We start from the raw sequence: 21,050 nt of genomic DNA, 5'->3' as shown, positions 1-21,050 counted from the left end.
GATTAATGTGCTTGGAAGTGAAAAGCACTACTTAAATTATCGCATTGATCATCAATGACTGAGCTATTTAAACAATGGAATGGCTAATACCTGAGCTCAATTCCTTGTATCAGTGCTTTCTGTCTTCACAACGCTGCAGGGCAAGCAGCTCCGATGCTGAATCATTGATCTCCTGTTGCTTTCAACTGTGTGAGCAGATCTGGCTTTGCCCAAATGGCAAATAAGGTTTTGATTAACAAATTGTATCCCCCACCTCTTCCAAGACTCTGGGAGATAAAGAAGGTCCTGCCTGCACCATGGCCTCTAGCTGCCTGTAGTCAGTGGAGGAAACGCGGGGCTCCTGTTGCTGCATAACCCAGGGAAGATCAATCTCCCATCTGGGGATTTTAATGTTGAGGGTAGAACTCATTTATTTACAGTAGGCATTGAAAAGATAAGGATATAAACTGCTTCAGCCCCTCAAGTCCTCTCTCTGTAAAGGCAGATGGATGAGCATCTCTGGAAGGCAGTGCATTCTTAGACATTTGTCTTAGAGTGAGAAGAAATGCCTTCCTAATTTGATCAAACCAGAAGTATTAACTTAATGACGTGCATATAGGTAAATTAATTTCAGGTTTAAATCACGCAATCCCTTACCAGTGAGATGCAAAGACACTGCTAAAGGATTGAGAAGTACAAGAGATATTCATTGCTTCAGACTCCAAGATCACAGTTGTGAATTGACTCCTGCAGTCCCTCTGCAAACGTTTTGGATGGAATTAGGCTTTCAGCTCAGATCTAGGAAGGAAATCCTAGGGAAGAGTACGTGCTTCTAATACACCATAAGTCAAATAAATCAAACTGCAAAGGTTCTGCAGAATATAGGAGGTATTAAAAGATACACTTCATGGGGTTTTTTTTCTCCCCAAAACCATGCTGCCATGCAAAACAAAGGCGGGATTCTCACAGGTAGTCAGGACACTGCTGCTGGATTTACACCGGTGGGATACAGTAACAGATACAGTCATAGTAGCACCAGCTTTCCCAGGTAATACTGCACTAATTTCCCTACCCTCAACAGCTCAACACTTGTGCCTTATTTTTACATACAGCAGCCACTTCTCTGCCTTTCACATAGGGTATATAAACTGAGCCATTACGTTAATGAGCCATTGCATATAGATGAGCTGGCAACCAGTCTGAGCTGACACAGGCACACATAAAAGCCAAGGAGGGCCCTGGCCATGCTCCCTTTGGTGGAGAAGCTGTTGGGAATTACATGCTCTAGGGCTACAGGAAGCTTTCCCTCCCACCTCCCTGCTGCAGTCACCTTCACTGCTTAACATCCAAGGTAAGAGGCTCACTGGCATTTTATTTGCTTGAAAGGTAGCAATGACACAGGGCTGGAAGGATATTGAAGTGTTGCAATGCAACAAACTACAGTGGGATAAAGCAGTGCGGGTTTGCATCAAGCTAGCTATGGTAACTGCCATGATTGCTGTTCTAACTCTGTATGAGTATTGGGCAGCCTGTCATTCCCTCACAGTTACTAGAAGGCTGAGCCTGTGCACCCAGGCTGGGAGCAGGAAATAATGGTTTTTACTGCTAGGCTTTGATTTCACTGTGCTTGTTTGAAGCAGCGATGTGCACATGCCACAGGTTCTCCCCATCCAGATGCACTGGGAGATGCTCAGGTCCTGCAGTAAGGAGTTGCTCAAAATTACTGTTTAAAAGAGTACCCACCCTTAAATTCTCTCCTGTTTTGGGCCTGACAACATGTAGTACATGGCTCACCTCCCCAGTCTTGTAGTCAATTACTTCACTCATCTCCTATAAACATCTACAGGAAAAAGAAGAAAATCTACATATTTTTTAGCAATAAATAGGAAAATCAGGACACACCACTTACGGGTTGACTTGTCAGAAAATAGTAATTAACGCGTTCCAGCTGACAGTGCCCCTTTAATGAATTATTAGTAATGTTCTCCGAGAACATTTGATGAAAGACACCATAAGAATTTGTACTTAAACCAATTTTCTGCTTGATGCAACTTCACTGCACAACAGGAGAAAAATATCCACTATAGAATCAAGCTAAGATAATAAGAAAGTAATGGTCTGAACGATCAGTAAGTAACAGCTGCCCTCCTGTACTGGTTACCTCTACTTCCCTACCACGACCTTTTTGCACAAATGCTTGTCTAACAATTGCCACCATTTCCTTAAATTCTGTTAAAAACAGCCAGTAAGATGTAGCAGCGTTGGTCCTCAGCTGTTGTTAATAAATATCATACATAGGTACAGTAGGGACTGAGCAGCATAATTTCACTACAGATACAGCAGCACGTAGGGACTGAGCCCTTCTGATACCAGCCACACCAGGGGCTTCTGAACAGCACTCCATGTATTACAGCAATACCAACACAGCCTGCTCATGCTGGGCAGGGACAGCAAGCTCACCCTACAGGTGCTTTTGCATAAGAGCCACTCCTGCCTTCAGAACCTTCCAAGGCATCTGGATGTGCACAGAATCAGCAGTGATGCCTCCTACCCCCACCCCAACCCTCATCACCCTTTGGCAGGGGGAAGGACACACAAGCCTTCCATGACTCATTTCCTTTCATCAAGGTTCTTGCTGGTTTCCAGCTCCATCCAGATCTGTCTGCCTTTCACTGCTCCTTTAGAAATGTAACAAACAGCTCCGAGAATTCGCTTCTCTTGGTGGCAGCTCTGTGGCCCCACCAGGAGCTGGTAGCAAAGCAGTGATATTCTGGGGTGTGAGAGCAGAAAGCTCTTCCCAGCCATGCAGTTCTAAGCATCCTATACCTGAAGGCCACTAATGGCTTCTGCATTTCAGCTGTACTCAGCAGCTCACCTGAACACTAAGGAGCATCTGCATAAGAGCCTGAACTACAGTGGGAAGGAGGGGAGTTTGGCACAGGAACGTGGCTTTACCTTCCTTTACATATAACTATGAGAAAATGCAGAGTTGCTGCAGCACAGCAAGGTGTCTCTTCCTTCAGCAGCACAGCTCAAAGGATGTACTAGCATGATATAGCCCAAGGCTCTACTTCTAGTCTGCTGTACATCAGCCTGCATACTGGAGAAGGAGCTTTATAGCTAAGATTCAGAGCCTTGTTATCTCACCCTGCATATCTTCATAAACCTCTGCTACACAGCAGGTAACAGACTGCAGTCAGGCTGTGGGTGGCTGATAAGTTTGCACCCTCCATACACAGTGCTCACAGAGATAAGATGGTTTTATTTGTTTCTTGGTTTCACATCACAGGGTTTTGATATGCAAATGTGCCTCCTCTGCAGCAGCAGCAGCCCACAATAAATGCAAGGTAATTTAAGTTGGTTTATACCTTAATAAACTCCCTCAGATGCTCTCTGTGCTGTCAAGAGAAGTGTGCACACAGAGTAATCACACAGATAACAAACAACAAAACAATGCCTGTTTGAAGCCCTGGGGCTTTCTGTCCCAATGAGGAAAACAAAATTATACAAGAGACCTTCACAACATAGAGCTACTGCAATCTGAACAGCTTCCTTGTGTGCGAATGTTCAGTAATAGCAAGAGATAAAATAATGGAGTTGGTCTCTCCTCCTTTACTCACTTAAAAGCAGATCTAACCTGGGGGTGGGCAGCAGCTCACCCAGTCCTCATTGCATGCTGGCTCTGGTATCTCAAGCAGCTGCCTGGGCCTTTCTCACGTTTTGAGGGTACACTGAAGCAAAATGAATCTTTCATTAGGATTCCATCACTTCACAGGGACTATGAAAATCTCAAATCACAACCAAGGGCTGCTCTGAATTCTGCACAAATTAGAACAACTGAGCCAAGATTTCTGAGTGCTTCTTAGTAACTGAAATAAGAGCTTGTTTACAGGAGTAATGCTCAAAATAGGAGCACTGGTTCCTGCAGCGGAAAGAACCACTGAGTATTTTGGTGATAACATGGCTTTGAATACAAAGAATGGCACAGTGCTCACACTCTAATGAACCTAAATTAAAGATTTTCATTTGCTTCATACCTGTAGATCAGCTCTTAGTATTTTTCCATCTCAAAAAACCCCATTGTACATTCCCCTCTTTTCTCTCCTCACTGTGCTCTTTGCACATAAGTGCTTTTCTTCTCCTCAGATAATGACAAATAAGTTCCTACCAGGACAGCAAGAGGGCATCTCTTAGCTTTATAGTCCCCTGAATCCTGAGCTCCTTTACAATTCTGACTACGATGAGCTGATGCCATGCTGCCAGTGCATAGCAGTACACATAACAGTTCTACACATAACAGTTCTCAAAGCACTTGGCAGTCTTTGAATTAATTCACACAACACCCTCATTTTTCTTCCATGTTATGAGCAGATGGGGAAACAGACACAAAGGGGAAAGCAGCCGCCCCACAGCACAACAAAAAGAAGTGGAAAGCCAGAACTAGCCTCAGGTAATTGCACTCTCCAGAAAAGGTTTGACCACTTGCTTCCCAGGTGCTGCAGACCAAAACCTTCTTATTAGGACAGATTAGCCTTGTTTATACGTTAAGACACAACATTCTCCTCAAGTTTGCTCCTCATTGTGAAGTAACAACAGATGTGCTGAATATCACGATCTGGCCTTGGTAATAAGTTGATTTAATTGGATTTGATTTTTCAAATGTAGCATCTCAAGTCAGCCATAAACTCTGGAATTAGCATTTCACATCTCAACGCAGAGAGGTTTTAAAGCAGCACAAGGAGATGAAGTCCATGCCCAATGAGTTTCAAATTACTCTGAGGATGAACTCAGCCATATGCATGTTAAACTAAAATTGTGCAGGCTCTGAGTGAGTCAGGCAAAGTTATTAATGGCATACATTTGCTATTAAGAATGCAAAGCAGCTTTTTGTACTCAGTTTGTTCGTATGTCTCTTCACATCAGTGACCCATGTGATGGGTCAATAATTCACTCAGTGTGCACTGAAAGCCAGGAATGTCTTGCAAGTCAATTACACTTATATAAATAATTAGGAGCACAAAAATAAATGAAGGATCGGAGCAGGAAAAGCTCTGCTGGTGAAACACTGCACACCCCAGGGACAGCAGACTGCTCACATTTTAGATTTGCAGCTGGTGGTCCCCAATGCTTCCACGAGGCACTTTGTGTGACCCCAAAATTACCCTTAAGAGGAGCAGTCCTGAGATGTAATATTTCAGGGAACAATCAGGTTTCTCCTGTAAGTGAAAGCTATTTGCTTTCTGCAAGATGTGGCAAACAGCTGCCAACTCAGATTTGATTCTCAAAATTTGCTCCTGAAATGCTTCACTTCTGTGGCATTTATTTGTAATAAATCACTGGAACATCCTAACCAATCTAACAGGCACAGGTGGACCCTGGCTCTCCAATTCACATGGATGAGACTCGCTTCAGCAAACCTTGTATGAAAGAGCACAGAGTGTCCTTAATACCTCTACCTTCACCTGAAAAACAGCTGAAAAGTCAGATTGTTTTTCCCCCCAGTCCAGAATACGTGACCAAAAACTCACATTAAATGCCAGGACAGGAGCTGTAGGCTGTCACACACCCCTTCAAAAGGCGCTGGAACAACTGCTGTCACCCACCTCACGATGCAGCAGCCAAGCAGAGATGAGGGAAAGAAACTATTGAGATAAAACTGAAATGGGACAAGATGTTTCTAGACAGCTTGGCTGAACACAGCAGAAATCAGATATCGGGAACCAGGGGTAGAACAAAATCTGTCAGTCAAAGTCTGCAGTGCTGCCAGCATTTGTGATCAGAGCACTGAATGATGAAAGGAAATCTTCTGAACTACTGATGTCTGATACTTTTACTGGTGAACCTCAACTGATTCAACATGCAGCATCAGGCAGCACGTGCCAATCCAGCTTGCAAGCTGCTATGTGACAGAATTACAGGCATAGTGAGCAGAACAGAGGAGCGTGGCAGATCAGCAGGTAGCAATGATGTGTTACAAGCATCAAAGCTGTTCCTTATACTTGTGGAATAAAATACCCTGGGTAAGGACTGCAGCAGGATAGTGCTCTGAGTTCTGCATAAAAGTGCTCCCAAAATGCTGCCTAGGACAACCAGGGTTTATCCCAGAGCTGTATGCAGGTGAGTGACTGCAGCACAGTGATAGTGCAGCATGCAGCACACGAATCACAAACATTTAATTGAAACCTTAAGCAGCGTGCAGCCCTTATAAAAACACAGTAGGAAAAAAAATCAAAGAAACTCTTCCTACTGCCATTTAATCCAGGTTAGGTGCTTATTTGCCCTTCCCTCGTTTTCCTCAAGTTCGCACAGAGGGAACTGTTACAGAACTGAGAAACAGTAAATGAAATCCTGGCTCTGTGGCTGACTAAGCCACAGTGTGTGACCACCCAGCAGGGTGTGCAAGGCTGAGCAAGCAGCCTCTGAGTATTCTCTTACTGCATCTCTATTCTGGAGCTGGCATTAACTATACCCTGTGATGTAAGCTACTGTGCTAAGACTTTATACCATGGCAGCATTCACTTAATTGCTTTTCTTTAGTGATGTGCAGAGTGCAAAGAGAGCAACATCATGCTCTTCTTGTGCACTGAGTAAGCAAGGGCTTCTGGAAGCTGCTGTAACAATAAGTACTTTCTGTCAATGCTGGGTCCTTCTGTCAGTGTTTTCTATCATACCCAGTGCTGAGTTCTGTTTAGGGTGGCACGGAGCCACTACGCATTTCAATACTCCAACAGTTTGGAAATTCAAATGACAGGAGAATGGTGAGTGCTGAGATACCTTGAGATGAGATGCCCAAATGGGTCAGAACCATCGTGGTGTCCCCAGGTGCTCTTGGCCTTGGATAATGGCTGTCAGCTGCCTCTCAGCCCTCAGGACTTTTGCACAAAGCCTTTCCAGGGCACCGTACTGATGACTGAGACTTGACATTGCCAATCTGTAGAAACAAATTGCGAGTTAATGATTCAATGCCTTTAATAATTCAGCAAAGAATAACAAAATGAGAATGTACAGAAGTGGCTCACATGACTCTGCCTGTTCTCCCCATGACCTTTGTGGATGGTGTTTGTGCTGCACTGCCTTCCCAGCACACATCCTGTGCAGCACAGTGCTTTGCCTACAGGCTGCTTTCAAGCAAACAGGTGGAACTCTGCAGTCCACCATCACCACACCTTCACAATTCAATGCCTTTTCTGGCAGCAGAGAAATAGCTAGCAAAAACTCTCCTTTCTCCTTCAGAAAAACTCAACAGAAAGCAAAACACATCATTTCCAGACCCCTCAGTGAGCAGAATACACAGCCAACATAACACTTCTACTGTGTTCAAGCCCTATTTTATTCCTTTTGAAACCACAAGGACACAAAAACACTGCAAGGAGAATCGTTCTCTTTTGACCAAAGTCCCCAAAGATCCCATTTGCTCAAGAATAACTTCTCCCAGAGAACCATTTCTTCTAAAATAAGTAAACTTGGTATTTTCAGCAAAAATCAATTCTCTGAAAGCAGAAACATTTCTGCTGGGGAATCCCCTGCCTTGGTGCAGACAGCCCCACTCCCAGCTCTCACAGAGGCGATTCCCAGCACGATGCAGCATCCCATGACAGACCCTGGAGGTGAGGTGGATCATTGGCTGCACAGGAATTCTGTCGCAGAGGAAGGTGCTATGGCAGATGCAGTGTAGCTGTGAAATTGGTCAGGCGCTGCAAAAGTAGCACAAATAACAAAGTTTCCTTTGGTCCCTATGAAGCCATCACTGCTGGAGAGCACTGGCAAATATTTTTGTCTGACAGATGTTTGCCAAGCTCCGTGTGATAGAGAGGGAACATCTGCGAGCCAGGGCTGCCCTCCCAGGGCAGGAGGAAATCCCACTGCTGTATATTCCCCAAAGCCTTAATGGGGTTTGTACACGAGAGCCACACTGTGTGCTCTCACCTAAGCTGAGCACTTCAGGCTCTCTCCCTCAGTAACTGCAGTAATGAATTAATTTTGCATGCAGTGCTAACTGCCATAATATTAATGGCTAACAATAACAGTAATGGCTTTACTGCTGTAAATCTTTACTTGCAACCCTTGAGGACCCCAAACACTCCCAGTCTCCAAGAATACACAGTTTGCTCAAGTCTCCATTGCTGCAGCGCACATTATTTCACTTATCTGCCTGTGTTCTCAGGAATGAATGATGCCTTCGAGACAGCTTTGTGAGGGGAAACTGCAGCCTGTCTTTTCAAGTAATGTACAGCAGGCACAGTGCAAGTAATGCTCCTCAATACAGGCAGCTGCTGCTTGTTATCATGGAAACCCTATTTGAAGCATGACCCCATGGCACACTGCAGTGGGGAGCACCAGGAGTGCTCAGCAGGATGGATCAGGGAGCAAACCCCACCAAGCACACACAGAGCACAGCATGAAGACCCACTTTTAAGGCAGAGGGTCCCAAGTCCTCTGGTATAACAGGCTGACAAAGCATTACAGCAGCCTTCCTGGAGTGGCTCAGCCCCTTCCATGACCAATAGTTCCCACTGTCTGCACACCCCACACAGTTCATACACGTTTTCAGGCTGTGGGAGCAGCAGGGAGGGCTTGGCACAGCCTTGTGCTCTGTACCAAGGATAGCTGGAACACTCCCGATTCACCCAGTTTAAATAGAAGTGATGGGTGCTCCTCCTCTGTGACAGGAGACAAATGAGGCACATAAGTTGACTTAGGCAAGGTTACGCTCCTGCTGTACTTCAAATTGATCCACTGCAAGGTCAGCTCTGTTTGGCAGTCCTTGATTCTGCTACAATTCTGATATCACAACAGGTTTGGGATACTGCAACAGGCAGATTCCTGCTCTAGCCATGGCAGTGAATGAAAAGCAAATGAGCTGTATTCTCCAAAGGTCTCAGTAGAAAAGAAGCCAGCAAATAACACACAATGAGACTAAGTGCTGCTGTTTGCTTTTCTAATAAAAAAGGATTTCAGAAGGTATCAAGAGTGGGATATTTCACATACTTTGTTCAGAGGAAGTTCAACAACAACATAAAAACCCAGAAAGGACTGAAAGAACTGATTTTTGAAAAGAGCTGAACAGGACTGAAGAAATAATCCTTTAACCCTGTATCCCCCTTTTTTCTACCTAAGCTCCTTAGAGCTTCATCTGAATCCCTAACAAAGATGCATTTCTATCAAAAGCTGTGAGTTCAGAGGGCTGCTTTGCGTTCATGCTTTCCCCCTGTAATGATGAGGCTCTGCCAGCTCTGTTTGTACCTCCTTTGCCGTGAGGGAAGAAATACATTTGAAGCCACGGGCATCAAAACAACAGTTAAATGTGTTAAAAGATGTTGGTCTTGCCTGACCCCCATCAAATCTCAACCACCTTCCCCTTCCTACACCCACTGCTCCCCAGCACCGCACGTGACTGAGATTAAAGCCATTTCCATGGATTAATGTGCTCCACAGAGGACTTACCCAGAGCACCATTAATGCGTCTGGGCATTACCCCACATTCAGAAGAGCTCACTGCAAACCAGCTGAGAGCAAGTAGGAGCAAAGAGGACCACTCAGTTGCATCCCTGGTGAGCAGAGGAGCCCCAGCTGGTACGTAGCATGCAGGACCTCTAACCACTGCTGTTACACACGTGCAGAAGTGCATCTCTCCAGAACAATCTACCTGTGCGTTTGTAAGTTATTCTGGGTATGGGGGGTGATGGAGGTTAGTTAGGAAAGATCAGGAAGTGAACAACAGAAACATAACGGTTTCTGCTTATTGCAGTGATCTCTGAAATATGAGTGGAACAGCCCAGTGGAAGCTGCATGTTTCTGCAGCCAACCTCGACATGCCATCACTACTCAGGGCAGTGCTGCTGCCCCATCACTCAACACAGGCAGAGCAGCACTCCTGTGCTGAATGCTGCTGGGGACAGCAGAGCTCTGCCAGCTCCTCCTAAAGGCATTTCTCACGCAGCACAGCCTGCAGTGCTGTGTGTGTTTGGGCTGACAGGAAACACCCTGCTAAATATTAACTACAATGCAGCCAGTCAGTTACCTTCAGTGATTTAAATGGAAAGGACTAATGGCTGTATTTACATAAATTGCTTTCTGTAACCTCCCCTGTAGCACGCTCAGTGTTGGTACGGGAGGGAATGCTTCTCTTGCTGAAGAGAATCAACACATTCCAGCTGTAAGTGGGAGCAAGAAAGATTTGTTGAGGGTAGGATTGCTTTGCCACCCTGGCTCAAGAAGGGTGTTTTCTTCAGACTTTGATCTATCTGGGGTAGCTTAAACAGGGCTTGTAAAGCAGCCTGAAGACAGCAGGGAAGATTTAAAGAGGAAGGAAAGGAGCAGCAAAGTTGGGAATGTTTCCAAGGTTGCAGCCCAGATTGTGCTGATTGGCTTCCTCTCATCTCTGTGATAATTATCTGTTGATTTGTATGTCTGGATGAATCCAAAGATTTCAAGTGAAGGCTGAATCAGGTCTACCAGAATCGTGGTAACATCTGTGACAGCCCCAGCAGGAAAAGCCAGCTGGATCAGAGAACCTCTTCCATTTCTCCCCTTCACATCATTCCAGGGGGCTCTGAGCACCTCTGCCCAAGGCACACGTGCAGTTCAGGATGTGCAGGCAGTGGCATGGAAGCATTTTGCTTTGCTCCAGCACTGACACTCAGAGCTCACACTGCTGCAGAAAAAAACACAACACAACAAATGCCAACAGCAGCTGGAGCCACACATTCCTGCACACAGGGAAATTAAGGTTAAATACTGCAGAGCTTCTGAGAACCGTGCGTTGTTTTCTTTTTGCACAAACTATGCATTAACATGAGCACATGGAAAGGGCGTCAAGAAAAGCAGACTTGAGGATTGTTTGGAGGGTGACCCCATTCCCTTCCTCAGGTTCTCGCTTAAAGTTTAACTATGCAGCTACATTCACCACCAATACGTTCAGCAGCAAAGGTTCAGAACAGTGAAAAGCTATGGCACAATGACCTTCATTTCTTCATCCTCTTTTATGAGCAGAGGTTTCAGTGTAAGCACAGGCTGTGACACAAAGCAACAAATTTGTATTTTACTTCTGGCTTTACAAAATGTAATGCATGCTTATCAATAACATTATCCCTTTGCCACTGGTTGCTGCATCAAAAGCCAATCTGTGGTCCCTGTAACTACTCTATCTAATGGAGAGATTTATTTTAGCTATCTAAAACATTAAGCAGCTTCTGCTTCAGAGTAAATGGAAGAAAATCTTTGCTAAAGAGCAGCTCACTCCTGCATGGTGCAGAGACACGATGTATCCACTCAGAAGGAGCACAGTCTTCCTTTACCAGCAATTAGGAGCCAGCTTTACCACTGGCACAAGCAGAGCATTTACCATTTAAAAACTGAATTGAAGCAAGGCAAATTTTGCACTAACTCATGTCAGTAGATGCAATCCAATACAGTGGCACAGAATGAACAGCAATCAGCTGCACAGCCCCCAGCACCTTCTGGTCTGAGATGCACTGCTGAAGCGCCACACATCCCACAGCAAACATCCCAGCCTGTCAATGGCTGAGGATGCTTTGTCCTCAGAGATGCAATAAACTCAGAATATTCTCTGTGTGAGTCACCAGTGAGGACATTTTCCCACCACGTTTCTGAGTTGTTTTAAGCTGAAGCATTTTGCCCCCAAGAAATGTAATTACAGCACACAGCGAAGTTCAGCTGCACAAGAAGAATTTTGTTTAATAAAGGCTAAAGAGGCACACAGGGTACATTCCCAGGCTGGGTCAGCTCATCTAACACATCTTCTGTTAGAAAGGAAGACATTTTGTGCCTGAGGGGTCATCAATTCTAAAGTGGGTTATCTCTAAGAATATCCCTATGTTTGGGGTCAAAATCTGCCCACGAACAGAGCAGGCCATCTGCAGCTCTGCAGTGCATGAACCTCACCCCACACCTACATCAATGACTGACTGCAGAGCTGGGACACTTCTGCATGTTTGCTGATCCCACTCTGATCACATCTGTGCTATTTCCCCCATCAGTGACTCCTTCTTCCTGGGTCTCTTGCTAACATGGACAGTCAGAAAGGACAAGATTAAGAGACACAGAGCTGCACTCCCTTAAGAATGGATTTCAAAATCCACCCCTTTTCTCTTGCATTACCTTTAGGATGAGTGAACACCCAACTATATTCCAGCAGCTGCATAACCCTTTCTTTTATTCTCTCCTAGGAGTCCTGCTTCTATGTTTCCAGAGCTTGAAATTCACACCTCAAACCCAACCTATAACCATGCTAAAAGTCACTGCATCAATCTGGCTTCATTAGACATTCTGCACCCTCTCCCGTTTCCGCCTAAATGCACACTCCACATCACACCTGATGAACACACACACACTTCTTTAAGCCCAGCTTCATCTTCTAGAAGACAGAAAACACTCAAAGCTGAGCTTCTCCCTGTTTGTTTTCCCACTGCATGCCCACAGTGAACTTTGCTGCTCCTCTATTCCTCTGCTTGTTCCACTGAGTAGGGGACAACATTAACAGTTGACCGATTCTTAACTTCACAAGTTTACTAAGCAAGCCAAAATGATTTTTTTTTTGTTGTTTGCTGGAATGCTCCTTAGGCAAAAATCTGCTCATTTTCTCATATACTTACTGGAAATTTTCTCCAGTAGTGGAGGGAAAATATGCAAATGGTACAACTTTTTCCTAAGCAGGAATCTTGAGACCTTGGCAGTCTTTACTCCTTGCCTGCAGGTACAAATGAGACCCATGATGTTCATTATTTCTTATTCTGCAGAACACCAGCAGCACAGGGAATGTTCAACTACCTCCGGAAACGCTTTGCCAGCCACATCACAGAACGAAGCCGGAGAAAAGCAAGGCTTGTTTCTAAAGATGGAAGGTGCAACATAGAGTTTGGTAACGTACAGCAGTCAAGGTTTGTCTTTTTGATTGATATATGGACAACTGTCCTGGATTTGAGATGGAGATACAAAATGACTATCTTCATTTCAGCATTCTTAGGCAGCTGGTTTCTGTTTGGTCTCCTCTGGTACGTTGTGGCCTACATACACAAAGACCTTCCAGAATTCAATCCTTCCATAAATCACACCCCTTGTGTTGAGAATATCAACGGTCTGACTTCAGCTTTCCTGTTCTCCTTGGAGACACAGGTCACTATTGGCTATGGCTTCAGATGTGTCACAGAACAATGTGTCACTGCCATTTTCCTGCTCATCTTCCAGTCTATCTTGGGGGTCATCATCAATTCTTTCATGTGCGGTGCCATCTTGGCCAAGATTTCAAGGTCCAAGAACAGGGCCAAGACCATCACCTTCAGCAGGAATGCTGTCATCAGCAAACGTGGTGGGAAGCTCTGCCTCCTCATCAGGGTGGCAAACCTCAGGAAGAGCCTTCTCATCGGGAGTCACATCTATGGCAAACTCTTGAAGACCACCATCACCCCAGAAGGAGAGACAATCATTCTGGACCAGGTCAACATAGAGTTTATCGTTGATGCTGGCAACGAAAATCTCTTCTTCATTTCCCCACTGACTATTTACCACATCATAGACAAGAACAGCCCTTTCTTCCACATGGCAGCAGAAACAATTCTGCAGCAAGATTTTGAACTGGTGGTGTTTTTAGATGGCACCGTTGAAGCCACCAGTGCTACCTGCCAAGTGAGGACATCTTACATCCCAGAAGAGGTGCTCTGGGGTTATCGCTTCGCTCCCATTGTGTCCAAGACCAAAGAAGGGAAATACAGAGTAGACTTCCAGAACTTCAGCAAGACAGTGGCAGTGGAGATGCCCCACTGTGCCTTCTGCCTCTACAATGAGAAAGAAGCTAAAGCCAAAGAGAAGAAAGGCTTTGACAACCCTGGTTTTGTCTTGGCAGAAGTTAGTGAAGCCAGTGACACAAAAATGTAGCTCCAAATCTTTATCAGACTGCACCTTTCTGCATAGTTAAATCAATCTTGAGAGGATTAATAACTTAGTAAAACCAATAACAGGTTTGTTTTAACTCTACAGCAGCATCTTATCTTCTCAAAAGCCTCAAATCAGAGAGGACCAGCATACCAGTGATCACAGAACACTATTTAACAATGCTATGTATTTCATAGAATTTATATTTTTATATCTGTGGGACATTTTATGAAGCTGCTAAGTTGGAGCATCCAACTCACTTGAGCTCCCAGAGGCACATCAGTCTTACAAAGCCTGGAAAGAGAAACTTTAAGTCACTCTTAAGTGGAGCAAAGCTATGAGAACGTGAGCATGAGAAGGACAGACAGAAGGCCAAAATTATCCATAAGGACCAAAGGGACTTAAAAGTCAAAACCTCACCAGAAATGCATGTCTCTCATTGCCAAAGCCCTCTATGGATGCAGAACCTTCGGCTCCAAACCTTTTGAACACTTCTGAACATCCTGAAACAATTCTTTCTTATTTTGAGCTGTCATATGAATAGAAATGGAGCGTTAAGGGATGGTACACGTTTAGGAAGGGATTTTGAAGGCAGAGCCTATGCCATCCTGCTGCAACTTCAACATCATAAGGAGTTCTCTTCTGTGAAAGCTTTTGATTCCTTGAGGGAAAATACCAAATGGAAATGGAAAGCAAAAACAAGCACAAGCAGACACCTGTCATGAGAGACAAGGAACATTGCAGCTTGTTCTTAGTTGTCTCACCCTCCTGAACCCCTCTGTCCACTTCTGCCAGGAGGCAGCAGCTGTGATACCGAGAAAGGTATATATTCTCAGTATTCTGAGTATATATACTCAGAAGGCAACAGGCCAGTGGAACAGCAAGCACTGCAGGGAGGTGAAGAACACACAGACTGCAGCACATCCGGTGGGAGAGCAATTCTCTGGGAGAAGAGAGGAACTTCCCAGCACGAGATGCATCTTTGGAACAGCCCACAGCACAAACACCAACAGGCCTTTCTTTGAAGCTACGACAAAAGCACGGTGAAATGCTGTAACACAACGGATCCTGCAGTAATTACAGCATAGTGGCAAAGTCTTGGGCTGCAGCAAGGGAGGATGTGCTCAAAACAACAGCTATAGGCACAGAAATAAAAGAAAGAAACTGCTCACCCTTGGAAGGCCTCAGGTAGGCAGGGATCTCCAGCAGAATCCCCTCACCTCCAGTGCCAACCTTAAATGAGGGCTGGGAAGGGGTGGATCCTGGCTGCAGCCCTTCCATCACTCAGTGCATTGCATGCACCTGAGCTGCCCTGTGCTGGCCCTGCCTTCCCACCAGGTGCTCCATCAATGCTTCAGGCTGTGCCTCAGCATTGCCATTACACACAGCAGTGATGCACAGGAGCCCCCAGAAAAGATCTTCACATCCAGTTTCATATGGTTCACCTCACCAAAACAAAACATGCATTTCTACAGCAGACAAGTTCTGCTCATTGGTAACTAGGAGTACATTTTCCTGCTTTAATTTTTGGCATTTAGGTTTCAAATGCAGCAAAAGCCTTCAATAGCTTTTTGGTGACTTCCATCCATATCCTCACAATCTGATATTTTTGGTCTCCTGATGCCCCCAAAAAGTTCTTTTGGTGAGAGTTCAGGTGATCGGACCAGAGCGAGAGATTTTCTGGGAACTCTCCTCAGTGATGTAAATCAGACCATCTATTTTAAACACTGGTAAAACAGACGTGTCTTTTTAAATGCAGGATCGAGGGGTTGTAAAAGAAAGGCACAACCAAGTGGTCAAATAACCACAACAGCATTGTGAGTGGACTGAGTGTAGCAATAGAGATCTGGGAGCCAAGGGAGTTCAGCCCCAGTGGAGCATCGGCCCCTCTGGTGGTTCAGAACAAATCACTCTGGCATGGATTTCCAATTTGCCATCTGTAAGATGGGACGTGAGGTTCTCACTCTGTACAAAGAACAATGTTAAGAACAGTGATGTCACTAAAGCACTTTAAAAGCCACTTCTCAGCCATCTCAGTCTTTCTTCTGCACATCGTTGTTAAATCCCTCTTCACTTTGGACGAGCAGCACAGAAAGTTCTGTCCTCATCACCTATCAGAACTACTGCACGTGGCTGCATGGCAAGGAGGAACTGCCAGCACAAATCCTCAGAGTCACTAACAGACATTGCCCAAATCCTTAAGAGTGGGGATTCTGCAGTCCTGCAAACACTGCCAGCAGTAAAAACGTTTTACAGTCACTATCAATGCAGCACCTGTGGCTCTCGACACAAAGGCAGCTGCTGCCCACTGCCCTGCCTGGCACACAACAGTGCCCAAGTGAAGTAAGAATGCAGTCTTTATTAAGGTCCAATCCATCTCTGCAAGGAAATGATAGGAAAGAATCCTGTTTTCATTCATGAAAGTTAGCTTGGATGTAAATGAGGAGAAAAGTCACCAAACAGTCAAATGCCAACCCAAGAGGCAGCGTGCATCCTCCACACTGCGAGGGGTCTCCAAACAACGCACCTCCAGGCACTGCCCTTGGGAAGCCATCTCAAAACTCTGAGCCTCAAGTTTGTCAGGATGCTGCTCTCTGTGCTTTTGTTCCCTGTCTGAGTTGTTACTCAGTGTTGTAACACTGTAATGCAATGGAAAGTGCAACAGTGACAATGTAGTAGCAAAGCCTCAGGATACAGCAAGCCAGGAGTTGCTTAAATACAACAGCTATAGGCACACAGGCACAAAAAAAGAAGCTGCAAAGCTTTTTACCTTCGGAAGGCCTCAGGTACACAAGAATGCCCAATAAAACTCCCTCACTTCCAGTGCCAACGCTTAAATGAGGGCTGGGAAGGGGTGGATCCTGGCTCCATCATTTCCATCACTCAGTGCATTGCATGCACCTGAGCTGCCCTGTGCTGGCCCTGCCTTCCCACCAGGTGCTTCATCCCTGCTTCAGGCTGTGCCTCAGCATTGCTACTACAGATGTCTACAAAGCATTAAGTGCTACCACAACTCAAACAGAAGACAGCTGATCTCACTTGAAAGATAATAATCTGTTGTTTAGTCTATTCTGGCAGTCACACCTTCCTCAATTTCTAGCCTTGCTGCCTACACTAACAGAGGGGAGATGGTTGCATTCTTTCATTTTAACACGACAGAGGGGGAACTGGCCATGGCATGAACTGGGGCAGACCCCAGGGTGGCAGGGCCGTGGCTGAGCAAAGCTCTCATGGATGGGGATTGTAGGCAACCAAAATGAGGACCCAGGAAAGGAGCCGTCCTCCCTCTGGCTGCCACCCAGGGAGCGCAGAGCCTGGAGCAGTGGGGGATTTCCTCTTCATGTCTAGAGAGAGCTGTGTGTCACTTGAGAGATAAAGGCCCATGGCAGGGAAAAAGGTTATCAGAGGCACTCTGCATGCAGTGCCGTTCAGGACAGACTCCATAGGAAATCTATTTTGGGGGCTGTCACCTCTACTTCCATTAAAAGAAAGTTCAGTTAAGAGGATGAAAATAAATTTAATCTTGCTGAGCAGAAGTGGCTCTGGAGGGAACTGCTGCCCCGATACTGGAAAAAAGCCAGGTTTCCTTGCCTGTGACAACGCTTCGTTGTCACATCTCCACAGCACTCTTTTCTAAACCCTCATGGTTCTCTTCTCCCTCCATTTGTCCATCCAGCCTGCAGTCTGTCCATCCGGTGGCAGAAACAACTGCAGAATACAATGCAGAGGCCATCAGCCTCATTGGTACAGAGCAAAGCCATCTCTTCAGGGGAGGAAATCAGACCATGTACTTACTGCTGAATGAAGGCCAAGAGGGCTTAGCTGTGAAAGCATTAGCCAAGCAACAAAGCTTGGGAATAATGTGTCTGCACTAAACTTAATTTATCTTCTCATTTCACAAACAACATGTTTCTTCTACTGTATTTATTTTAAACATTCGTTCAAGCTGTGCATAATATTTCAATCATTTTGAAATAGATTCACCCTCCTGCTGGCAAATGAATAAGGCGTCCTGCTGGCTGCTGGAGAAAGGGCCGTGAATTAAAATAACTGCTTTCAGTAAACATGTGCTATGAGCTGTCTGCACACACCCCTTGGTAGCGATGGGTGAGAAGAAACTCCTAAATAACAACAATAAAACAAACCTTGGCAAACCATTTGGATACACAGACCGATTCGCACTGCGGTGATGTGGCACAGCAAACTCACAGCATCACCCCTGTGTGTGTGTGTGCTGCCTTGTAAACCCAGCTACTCCCCCATAAACAAGTCAGCAGCACGCACAGCCCCAGCGCAAATGAGAGTGGCTGAGGTGTCACAGCCTCCTTCCTCTCCCCAGGCAGCAAGCTGATGTGGTTGCACACATGTGGATTCTGCTGGAAAGAGCTTTTATTTCCCTCTCTCATTCTTTGCCCCCTTTGATCCTGCAGTGCCTGGAACCGTCACAGTGCTGGTGCAGTTCTTGCTCCCCACACAAACAGAGGGAAACCGCAGCCCATGAGCCCTGCCAGCACAGGGATGGGGGAAACGGGGTGAGTTCCCAACCCTCCATTGAATCTGCGCCTACAGCTTGATGCTGTGGAGCTGCTGTGACAGCACTGACATCAACCCTGAATCAAATACAGCCTGCAATACACTGCAACTGCAGAGAGGAAGCCGAAAGCATTCTCTGCACAGCTGTGAGAGCACACAATGTGTTTTCCGAGGCCAAGCTGACATTCCTGTGGTGGAAGCATCTGCCTGGCAAAGCTTACAACTTGCACAAACTGCTGCACGAGCAAGACATAAACCCTCCCTGCTCCAGGGAGCCGGGTGAGCGAGGGGAGGCTGGAAACGGGAAAATCTCATTGCATCTCCACCCGCGGGCTGCTAGAAAACATTGAATCCCTCGCGCTCTGCGTAACGCACCCCGCTCCAGGCCCGCGGTTCCCAGCGCCGCACAGCTGCGGGACCGCCGCTGCATTCTGCGTCGCGGCCGCTGGGGGGCGCCACTGCTCCGCGACGGACGGCGGCCGCAGCTCCGCTCCTCCCCGCGCTGCCGCGGCGGATCTTAAGAGCGCGAAGCAAGAATTCATTGTAAGCGTTCCTCTTTTTGCTGCACAGAGCGTAGCGCATGTAGTGACTTATTTGGGCACGAGCTCTGAGAGCGGGACATATTTAGCCACTTCGCAGGAGCGTCGGTAGACCTCATTCCCTGCCGTGAGCGCAGAGGTGGTACCGAAGGGAAGACGGGGCGGGGGTCTGGGGGCTGCTCCCCGCTAAGAACGACTAGCAGCCAGGCAGGTCGGCCCGGGGCTGCACTTCGGGGCTGCGGCTGTGCCTCTCCGCGCGGCCTCTCCGCTTCGGGAGCGCTGCCGGTTTCACTGCGGAGCCGCCGCAAGGCGCGGATGATGCGCTGTGCCGCGTGAGGGCGCCCAGGGCAGCGCCGCTCTCCGCTGCGCAGACACCGCCGAAGCCGCCCGCCCGCCCTCCGCTCCCACGCGCGGAGCTCTCTCGGCCCGACGTGGCTCCCGAGGGGCTCAGCCCCAGCTCACCCTACTCGGCAGCTGCTCGGGGCACACGAGGGCAGCGGGCGCTCGGCGGACTCTCACCGGACGGCAGCCGGCCGTGCGCGGCCGCTCCCACGGCGGAGCCGACCGTTAACGGTTCCTCCCCACAGCGGCGGCCTCGAGCCGCTCTCGCGCGGCCCCTCCGCCTCGTGCTGCGCTGCTGCGCGCTCCCGAGGCGCGAGACCTGAGCGCGGCTCCGCACCGCTGCAGCTCCGCAGCTTCGAGCGCCGAAGATGAGCTCCGATTTCCCTGGGAGCGGTGCTTCCTGCCCGGCTCTGGGTTTTGAAGTTCCGTGCAGAGTTTCTGCCGTCCCGGTTGCCTTATGGTCGTGCGATTCCAACTCTGTTTTGTAAACTTTCTGATCGAAGCCCGAAATACTTGAATTCCATCGGCCGTGTCCTCCCGGGAAAAGCAGAAAGTGCTTTCGGTGCCATCGCATCCCTGGTTTATTCTGCCCCTGTTGGTGCTGGAGGGGAGATTCCCTGCTATCGTCCCTCGAGCTTCCAGCACGGCGCTCAGCCTGCTGGCCGGGGATGCGCGCGGATCACCGCGCTCCCTTTCTTATCCTTTGTTCTCCACCTGAGCATTGCAAACTATTCAGATCTTATGAAAATGCTGACAGGTGCCCGGCTAGAATCCCACCGCTGTCAGCCTGGCACTGGTGTGAGATCTTTGAGCTCCCAGATCTCTTCGTAAGACCTCTTTCTTTTATGAGAATGCAGCCTGCAGTGGGCAGCGAACTCTGCCTAATTCTAAATAGGAGCAAATACCAGCAAAGATTGGTATCAGTCACAGGGGATGAGAAGAGACCAAAAGGAGCTGAGCTGTGGGCACCACAGATCGCCTTCCATCTCTCAAGCTGAGCTCCTTTAAGGTGCTGCAAGCTGAGCAGTCAGAAAGATGCTGCTCCAATGGTCGTTTTCAGAAGCCTTTTTCTTTTTTCTAAGGATGCTGTTGGCCAAATGCTGCCGGCAAAGACACTGTTACACTCTGATAGCCTCCACATTCTGCAATTAGGTATTTTTGGTGCAAACTCAGTCTTCGGTTTTCCCATTGCTTTCAGCTGGGCAGGTACGTTGTATTAGAAGAAAGCACTTGATATTTCTACTGATGAATGCGGGTTGAGCTGAAGTGAAAAACAATAGAGATAAGCAACAAAACATTCACTCTTATGACTCAGTTGAGCAAGTATGGCTGAATACACAAAGGAACAGCTCTGTGGTGGCTGAACAACCGCTTAACACGGCTCTTTTTCAGAGCTGCTGCTAATCAAGCTGGTGAAAGCCATTGTAGCAGAAACTTAGCAACAAAAGGCTGTGTGTGGAGGAAGGAAATGGTGTGCTTGTGCAGTTATGTATTTCCAAGGGTTTATCAAATCTGCAGAAAGATCAAGCTATCTCTGAGGACCACCGTGGGTCTGAAAAAATACAGGAAGTGCCTTTGCCTGACCTTTAGACACAGTCAGATGATTCCTTGGCAGTGCTTGTTTTTGCAGCCTCCCGCTCCACCTCAGCAACGCTTCAGAGCACTGCATTTCCCTGGGCCTGGGGACAGGTGAGAAACACGAGCAGCCTGGCAGGCTGGTAGCACACACTGCGCTGTATGTGGCTGCTGGGCACCCTGAGGAGCAAA

The 21,050-nt window shown here is 47.0% G+C and overlaps 2 protein-coding genes across 6 annotated transcripts in view; one reads left to right on the top strand and one right to left on the bottom strand.

Moving 5' to 3' along the window:
• KCNJ5 (potassium inwardly rectifying channel subfamily J member 5) overlaps window positions 1–21,050 on the bottom strand; it is a 53,305-nt gene that overhangs the window by 30,638 nt on the left and 1,617 nt on the right. The window contains exons 2-3 of one of the 5 annotated variants that reach the window (XM_042882587.1): window positions 20,868–21,038; window positions 6,754–6,910 (exon numbers count right to left, since the gene is read on the bottom strand). The gene's annotated coding sequence lies outside the window, so the exon portion shown is untranslated. The other 4 variants (XM_042882593.1, XM_042882589.1, XM_042882588.1 and 1 more) reach the window with 4 other exon arrangements.
• On the top strand, window positions 1,244–13,872 carry KCNJ1 (potassium inwardly rectifying channel subfamily J member 1). The gene is made up of 2 exons (XM_042882599.1): window positions 1,244–1,330; window positions 12,738–13,872. The coding sequence occupies exon 2, from the start codon at window positions 12,757–12,759 to the stop codon at window positions 13,870–13,872; it is 1,116 nt and encodes a 371-aa protein (XP_042738533.1). The 5' UTR covers window positions 1,244–1,330; window positions 12,738–12,756.

The sequence above is a fragment of the Lagopus leucura genome, unplaced genomic scaffold (assembly GCF_019238085.1).
Source record: "Lagopus leucura isolate 7727_CA_CO unplaced genomic scaffold, USGS_WTPT01 Super-Scaffold_100034, whole genome shotgun sequence".
Classification (NCBI taxonomy): domain Eukaryota; kingdom Metazoa; phylum Chordata; class Aves; order Galliformes; family Phasianidae; genus Lagopus; species Lagopus leucura.
Note: the sequence above shows the minus strand (reverse complement) of the source record. Positions and strands in the feature narration are given on the sequence as shown.

Bases quoted from the DNA above. Each gene is read 5' to 3' on its own strand.
- KCNJ1 (XM_042882599.1), top strand. From the start codon at position 12,757: ATGTTCAACTACCTCCGGAAACGCTTTGCCAGCCACATCACAGAACGA.